This window comes from Bidens hawaiensis, unplaced genomic scaffold (assembly GCF_021521415.1).
Source record: "Bidens hawaiensis isolate Kalapana, Puna unplaced genomic scaffold, B.hawaiensis_p1.1 tig00042887_1, whole genome shotgun sequence".
In the NCBI taxonomy this organism is placed as follows: domain Eukaryota; kingdom Viridiplantae; phylum Streptophyta; class Magnoliopsida; order Asterales; family Asteraceae; genus Bidens; species Bidens hawaiensis.
In genome coordinates this window covers 67,389-76,357 of record NW_027505807.1, presented here as the reverse complement: position 1 = coordinate 76,357, position 8,969 = coordinate 67,389, and the positions used below count along the sequence as shown (strand labels likewise).

The window sequence follows — 8,969 nt, the reverse complement described above, 5'->3', positions numbered from 1 at the left end:
GGATGAGGGGATGAACTGATATTTGATACTTATAATATATATAATCATATTATTGTAAATAAAATGACAAATATTTCGCCATATGCGCGGTTATATAAATATATAATATAGATATATGTGTGACTGTTGGGAAGGAGCCGAGGACAAAGTTTTATATCTATCCAGTTTTAACAAATGTTCAAGTCCTTTCTCTATGTAAAGAGCTTTTAAGTTTTATTACTTGTGATGGATTTATATAAATATAAGAAAAATTAGTTTTTTTTTAATAATTTTTTGCTGGTTTTTTTAATGTTTGTTTGGTTGAGGATTTATGCGTTAATTGCTTAGACTATATGTAGTGGTGATTGTCCCTCTCAAATGGAGGGTTCTTGTTGGCTAATCAATGGGGTCCACATGCATAATGTTGCACTCCACTTTCGTGCATGTTAGCACACTTACGGGGGTGTGCTTGGCGCCACTCCTTGACGCCCACGTTGTGTTTAATGCGCCAAGTGCTAATGTGACTAGCTGGTGGTAATGGTGCCCACTGTACCGTTTGATTTGTTCTTGAACTCGGATTGACAAATTTGACTTGTTTTTCATTTCCTTATGCATGGTTTAACAACCCTTAAAATGTTTTTGGTTAAGTGATTAGTCTCCATTAATTACGTAATTAACCCCCACACAAATGGTACCCCCACAATTTTTCAATATGGGTAGTTTCATTAATTACACAAATAACCCTTAAATTCCTTTAGTTTACAAAAACAACCTCACAAGTTCTCAATATGGTAGCCAAAGTTTTTAATATGATACTAAAGCCACACTGACCGAAGTTCTATCACATCGCCGCCGCTATCGCCAGTTTTCTTTCACTCTACATATACAGTTCCCCTAACGAAACACACGTGGGATAAGGTATAGGGATGAGCTTGGTACTGGTACATAAAATACAGAAAATCGCCAAAATTAGGTACCGGTATCGAAAATGCTTGGTACAACAAAAAATCAATAAAATACCGGCATCGTACGGTTCTCGAAGCCTCATAAAGTCAATGCTAAACTAGTATCTAAAGTACCTGGTTTGATATCGATACTGGTATCCAGTACCATTTGCTCATCCCTACACCGATATATGTTAGAGTGTTCTTCGGGTTTCATGTTTTTCGGGTTAGGTTCTTTGGGTTTCAAAGTTTTAAATCCAGACCCGAAACCCAACCCAAATCTCTCACGGTTTCTTCAGGTTCGGGTTTTTTCAGGTTAGGTTAATCGGGTTTCGAGTATCCTAGAAAAATAGAAAAAAAAACTGCATTGCTAAATTTAAATGTAACATATTCTTCTTTACTCGCAATGCAAATAAATCAATAACAGCTCAAAAATAAACCGATAAACATCCTAAAAAGATTAACAAAGGTCAACCATAATAAACAAGACCGACATAATTATCTTCAGTATGCCGTTACATGGGTGTTGGATTATAGTTGCTTTTAGTTACAAAATGAAACATTAATAAACAATAAATAATTGATTCATCAGCAGCTAAGGCTTAGCCTATAATACTTAAAATATATATGGTTTTGAAAACTAAAAGTTTATTCGGGTTCGGGCTGACCCAAAACCTAGAATTCGGATCCAAGAACCAACCCAAATTACTTTGGTTCGGGTTAGCCTTTACTCGGGTTTGGGTTTCTCGGGTCGGGTTAGTTTGGGTTCAGATACGTGTTTTTTCGGGTAAACGTGACAACCCTGAATTATATATAAGGGAATTAAAACTTAATTTTGTCTAAAATTATAAAAATAGTTCAATAAAACTTTCAAAAATATAAAAAAGTGAATATAACTAATAACACATTAGCGCCCATGACGGGTTAACGGGTACCGATCAGTTAACTCATCGTTCATCACCTTCATTCAACACAAATCTGCAATAAAATTGTTACAAATTTCAACGTATTAATATTAACCTCACATTCATCACTCACTCAATCATCACTCTACAAACAAGTAACTAACTACTTGTTATTATTATCATTATTGACCATTTGAAAACAAGCAAATCGACGTATTAAACCAATTAGGGTTTCTGTTGTCAAGAGGCTGTTAATATACATACATACGGTTGCAATGGATGACGTAAGCTACCGTGTTATTGTCTCTATTGCTGCTGTGTTGTTGATGTTAATATTGGAACCTGTTAATGGAGGATTGACAAGTAGTTTTGTGAGGCAAGTTGAGAAGACAGTGGATATGCCAATGGACAGTGATGTGTTTACTCATCCGCCTGGTTACAATGCGCCTCAGCAGGTATTCGTTTCACTCGATTTCGTTACCGATTGACCTGATAAATGATTACTAGAATTTTGATGTAATTTGTGTTGGTTACGCTTGCGGTTTGGTTATTTTAGGTTAATTCGGTTTGCTACACACTTAGGCTTGTAAACGAACCGAACGTACACGAACAGATTTTTGTGTTCATATTTGTTTGTTTAGAAACGGCTGTGTTCGTGTTCGTTCGTAAACAAAGCAGTTAATGCGGAAAAATGTCGGATATCGGTATTTGAGATATCAGTTATCGCAGTGAGATATCGGTGGGATATTGGTAATTTTAATATCATGTGGAATTTATATATAGCACTTTAACTCTAACAATTCAGTATATTCACCTGCTATTAACGAATTATCCTTTTGCAACTTGCAAAACACAAACAATTGTAGCAAGTAGGAACTGATTAAGACTCAAAACACCAACATTAAACAATAAAAGTTGAAAATTAAGACTTATAACACTGATATCGGGAATATCGGTGATATATTGGTGAAATATCGGTCAATATCGCCGATATTATCGGTATCGATATTCTGACAGATACTGAAGAGGTAGGTCCCAGCAAAGCCCAGTTGGACCCGCAAGACTCACCTCAAAGAGGGACGTCTGCGCAAAGACCAAACTCGCAAGACTCACCTCGAAGAGACGTCTGCGCAGAAACCAACTGGATCCGCAGGACCCACCATGCTCAGAGACGTGACGTCCTTATGCGCAGTACGCAAGTTGTTCCCGCAGGAAAAGCCTCCCAATGGTCGACGTACTCCGCCTGTTCCCGCAGCTACGGATACTAGCCATCAAGGAAGGCTACCCGCGCAGCAAGGCTACACGCACAAGGCACTAAACTCTTAAATAATTCAGTAATGTCACCTGAAGAAGGAGTGAGCAAGCCGGGACACTCCCGCACAAAGCCGGGAAAACTCCCGCCCAAATGAGCCAGTCCGTACGATACTGGAGGATCTTTTGTACAGTACCTGACGAGGTATGGACAAAAGATCTGACCAAAGATACGACAGCTCACTGACAACAGTATGACGAGCAGCACGCTCTTGTACTGTATCACTATTAGCCGCTGCCTACTCACCAACCTGTCGGAGGACGTGCATAGCCTGCAGTTGGTGGAACAGGAATAGTACACGTCCGGCCTGGTCACTATCAGCCGCTGCCTACCCACCAACCACCAGCATGGCATGTGCGTAGCCCACAGTTGGCAGAACAGGAACACTATTCAGCCGGCTGTACCTTCTTGGAAACCTACCTTCGGCTATAAATACTCCAACACCTTGGAATGGTATGGACAGGATCTTACATTATCATATATCTCATTATCTTCTCTAGCAATCTCTTAATATACACTTATATTCAAGAGCAATCTAGTCTAATTCTCACGCCGGAGGGTGGTCACAAGGAGGTACCCCCCCCCTTCGAGGTACCCCCCCTTCTCAGTGACGAGCTCACGGTGTCTGTTTTGCAGGTCATCTGAAGAACCATCTTTGCCGGATCTAACCCCTCGTGGGAAACATTTATTTAACCCCCATATTATCAGTAATCTGTCCGGGGTCGATTAGTGTTTCTTCAGATACTTTGACCGATATTTCACATGAGGACCGATAACCGAGATACCACCGAGATTGACTGCATAGTTCGTAAACAAACAAACTTAAACAGACATAAATGGAAAAACAGAGACGAACATAAGTTAGCATTCATGAATACAACATGTAGTGGATGATGGATGATCACGAAGATATATATAATTTAAAAATCCGCGTTTATGTTTATATTATACAAATATAACTACTTATGTATTTATTAATATTTAAACGAACAAACATAAACAAATGAATATAACCAAACGTAAATAAACGGACGCTCACGAGGATAGATGAACGAACAAAAACTTTGTTCATGTCTATTCGCTAATTAAATAAACAAACTTTGCGCCGAACAGTTATGAACGCTCGGTCCATTCACACACAAGCCTATGCTCACTCGTTCATGTCGTGAAAACAACCTCTTGCAGAAATGCAGGGTATGAGGATATCTCGTGCATCGGGTTTGCCCTTATATTTGGGGATAAATTTGAGTTTTTTTTTTTTTTTTTTTAAATTTAGGTAACCTCATTTTCTAATTCATTGATTTGTTTTAACAACTCTATTTTCCAATTGTTTGGGTTCAGCTGATATAAGAACTGTAGGCTGCAATTTGGGGGTTAGCTTTTTTATATTAATAATAATGTCTATATATTTTTTTGAATTTAAGGTTCATATAACCCAAGGAGATCATGTGGGGAAGGCAGTGATTGTATCATGGGTAACAATGGAAGAACAAGGTTCGGATACTGTCGTTTATTGGAGTGAAGACGACACAAGTGATAAGAACATAGCAACTGGCATTGCTACTACCTACACATACTATGGTTATACTTCTGGATTCATTCATCATTGCAATATTACCGATCTGGAGGTACTATTTGATTGGTAGTTCACATAATCCTTTTTAGTTCATCAATATGTAGAGTTCTTTTGGTATTATTGTGGAATTAAGATCAAGGGGTGTTTGGGTTTGCTTAATATTAATTATGGTTTTGGCTAATATTTACACACCTGACACCATTGACGTGTCGCGGGTCGTATGACATGCAAAGAATGGTCATACAGGTCATACGACATGAAAAGATAAAAAGGATAATATGGGTCGTATGGGGACGTTCTCCAAATCATATGGCCCGTATGATGTGTTTGACTGACACAGAAAAGACTGATTTAACCACTAGCAAAGTTATACTGTCCGATGGCCATCTTTCAGGCTCTGGTGTGCGTACTTAGTTTGTCATCATACAGCCTCTGTGACATCATACAGCCCGTATGATGTGACAGTCACGCCGTTGTACAAGTTTAGGGTGGTGTCCTGTTAGCATCACCCTAATTTAACTGCTTATCATGTTTTATAAAGCAGATAAAAACTTTTGACCATTTGGATGAAAAAGCATTTATGCTTATCTGCTTATTTTAGTGTGAAATAAGTTGTTTTACAGTATGAAAATTGAGACTAGTTAATCGAAACTAATTACTTTTAATGGTTTAAAAATTACAGGTTACCCGTAGGGTGAAGTTGTTTTCAATAAGCTGATAATTTGGTTTAAATTAAGTTGATTATTTTTTTTCCCTCTATATTTCACAGTATGATACAAGATACTATTATGAAGTTGGGATTGAAAATAAAAGCACATCAAGAACTTTCTGGTTCACTACTCCTCCTGAAGTTGGACCCGATGTACCATATACTTTTGGCCTTATTGGTATTCTGTTCTTACAAGTTTTGTATTATAAGAATTCACTAGTAAAACTTTTGAATAAATTGCACTAGATGTGACAATTTCGACTCATTAACTTATGAACGGGTCAATTTGTGTTGCGGTGTATCTCATACGGGTCGAATAAAAATAACAAATAAGAAAACAAATTGTTCATTCAGTGAATTAAACTGTTTTATAAGGAACCAGTCAACTGAATCCAACCCCATTTTGGCCCGTTATGAATTCTCATTTCGGCCATATTGCCATCTCTAATATAATGTTGATTTACAGGAGATCTTGGTCAAAGTTTTGACTCAAATGCCACACTTACTCATTATGAAATGAATCCGATAGAAGGGAAAACCGTATTGTTTATGGGAGACATTTCTTATGCTGATAACTATCCTGATCATGATAACACGAGATGGGATTCGTGGGGTCGGTTTGCTGAGAGAAGTACAGCTTTTCAACCTTGGATATGGACTGCTGGAAATCATGAAGTTGATTTTGCACCCAAAATTGTAAGCTTCCTTTGACTAATGATACAGATGCCCATTTTGGCCTTTTTAGTTTTAGTGGGTCGATTTCGGTTGTTTTTTTTTCTTTTCAAACAGGTCAAGATTTAGATCATTCTTGTAATAATGGTGTTTATGTAAACACAATAGATGTATTATTGCTTTTAAAAGTTTAAAATCTTATAAAAAATGTGTTTATTGGGTCAACCCAAACCAAACCAACCCATTTTGATCCAACCCGCGCAGGTCAATAAGTTGAAAGTCGTCTGGTGTCTATTTTTAATCTACAGAACCTTGCAAATATTTTTATTCAAAAATATAGATCAGTATTGTGACAACATTGTTTTTGTAATAGCTTATTAATATTAATTATCTTCAAAATTTTACAAAGTTACAAAAGCCCATTTGAGGGTCAACCAGACCCAACCCGTTTTAGCCCATACTAAGTGATGACTCATTTCAGCCTGACCCGTTATAACCAGTCTTGCCACCTTTAACTTTTTAGTTAATCTTGGATTGTCTCCTTTTAGTAAAAACTGAATTCGTTTTAGAAGATTCAAGATTTGAGCATCATTTTAGAAGTCGAAAATGAATCTGTTTGACCTGAAAAGTCAAAGTTAAAATTTGTGTGATTTTGTTGCAGGGAGAGACTGAACCTTTTAAGCCTTATACTCACAGGTACCAAGTCCCTTTCGAGGCATCCGAGAGCACTTCACCTTTGTGGTACTCCATTAAGAGGGCTTCTGCATACATCATTGTGTTATCTTCATATTCAGCTTACGGTAATCAAATTTTAATCTTTTTTTCTAAAATATTTTAACCAAATATAATCTTTAATACTCTCAAATCAACTGCAAGTTGAATGCATTTGTGTTTATTTTTATTTTTATTTTTTTATCTTTTTAGGTAAATACACTCCTCAATATGAATGGCTTGAGAAAGAACTACCGAAAGTTGATAGAACCGAAACACCATGGTTGATTGTTTTGACACATTCCCCATTGTATAATAGCTACATGTATCATTATATGGAAGGTGAAGCAATGAGAGTTACGTTTGAGCTGTGGTTCGTGAAGTACAAGGTTGATGTCGTGTTTTCTGGTCATGTGCATGCCTATGAACGCTCGGTAAGTCTTTTCACACAATTTTTACTATTTGGGATGAATCAAGGCCCATATAAGTCTGTTCAGATAAACGGGTCGAAACTGCCATCTGTGGGGGTGCAACCGAGCCAAGCCGCTCACGAGCTACTCAGATCGGCTTGTAAAAAGCTCGATCGAGCGGAGCTTAATCAAGCCCGAGCCTAAAAGTAAGCTCGTTTAATAAACGAGCCGAGCCCGAGCCCGAGCTTTACTTATCGAGCTCGAGCCGGCTCGCGAGCCTGAATGAGCCTGTCATTTATATAATTTTTTAAAATATATATTTAATAATTTTAATATATATAATATATAATGTTATGAGAAAATAAATAAAAATAACTAAATAATATATATTATTTTATACCTAAAATTATAATTGAAAAAAGTATATAAAAATAATAATAATTATTTACAAAAGAATTGATAAATAGTAAACGAGCCGATTCCGAGCTTAAAAATCTACCCACAAGCCGAGCTCGAGCTCCATGTAAGTTAAACGAGTTGAGCTCGAGCGGCTTGGCTCGTTTGCACCCCTACGGCCCTACCTGTGGGCCCAGTTGGGTATTTTAAATGAATTTTGATCTTGTGACTTGAATCATCAGAAAATTATAAGTTACCTTAACTGTCATGTTATTGTCACTAAACAGATATTAACATAGTTTTGTGAAAAAAAAAAAAAAACTGTTGTCACAGGAGCGCATATCGAACATCGGTTACCATATCGTTAACGGGAATTGTAGTCCGGTAAAAGACGAATCTGCCCCTATATACATAACCATTGGAGATGGAGGAAATCTTGAGGGTTTGGCAATTAAGTAAGTAGTAACATCTATTGCATTATCTATTTATATCTAACAATATTATTTTGCTGCATTCACAAATAATTAACTTAAATTTGTTTAATGATGATGTAGCATGACTGAACCACAACCAATGTACTCAGCTTTCAGAGAAGCTAGTTACGGTCATGCGATTTTCGACATCAGGAACCGAACGCATGCATACCATAGTTGGCATAGGAATCAAGATGGATATGCTGTGACTGCTGACTCGGTTTGGTTTTATAATCAGTATTGGTATCATCATGAACAAGAACAAAAATTACATGCATCATCATAATCACATGTTTGCTTCAATTTTGGTTATACATTTTCAGTTTTAAATGCTTAGTATTGAGATGATAGAATTCAACTAATCCCAATATTGTGAGTTACGGGGTAAGTGTTTGAAAAACAAATGAAACGGTGTCGTTTAGCAACTAGGAGGTCAGATATTCAAACCCCATAGTGTACAAATATATAGTCGTTAAAAAAAACAGTGAACACTAACGGATGGTCCCACCATCAACGTAATGGCGACCGACTTTAACCGGCAACATTTTACTGTACAGATGTTTCTTACACATTATTGTTTTTAGATTAATTATTTTTACATATTATTTTTAATAAAACCTAAGTCTGCTCCCATTTCTTCTATGCTGCGTAGTGACCCCGAGCGGGGTGTTTTCGTCAGCCCCGGGGGGGGAGGGGAGGGGGGGTTTTGGCGGTCCTGAGCCCACCCCGAGCCGGGGTGTTTTTAGTTGGGCCCGGGCAATTTTAAATTTTTTTAAATACGTTAATTTCTTGTGGGTGCTGACAAGTATTTTTTTTTGTTTAGTTTCGTAGTATAGTAGCACAGCGCAAGTTTATCAACTTACTACACGTCATTTTAAATAT

The 8,969-nt window shown here is 37.2% G+C and overlaps 1 protein-coding gene across 1 annotated transcript; it reads left to right on the top strand.

Moving 5' to 3' along the window:
* The first annotated feature begins 4,568 nt into the window (after positions 1 to 4,568).
* Positions 4,569 to 8,373, top strand: LOC143615414 (purple acid phosphatase 2-like). Its single transcript, XM_077088539.1, has 7 exons — positions 4,569 to 4,768; positions 5,486 to 5,603; positions 5,892 to 6,121; positions 6,759 to 6,897; positions 7,022 to 7,242; positions 7,948 to 8,069; positions 8,169 to 8,373. The coding sequence occupies exons 1-7, from the start codon at positions 4,622 to 4,624 to the stop codon at positions 8,371 to 8,373; spliced, it is 1,182 nt and encodes a 393-aa protein (XP_076944654.1). The 5' UTR covers positions 4,569 to 4,621.
* The last annotated feature ends 596 nt before the right edge of the window (positions 8,374 to 8,969 follow it).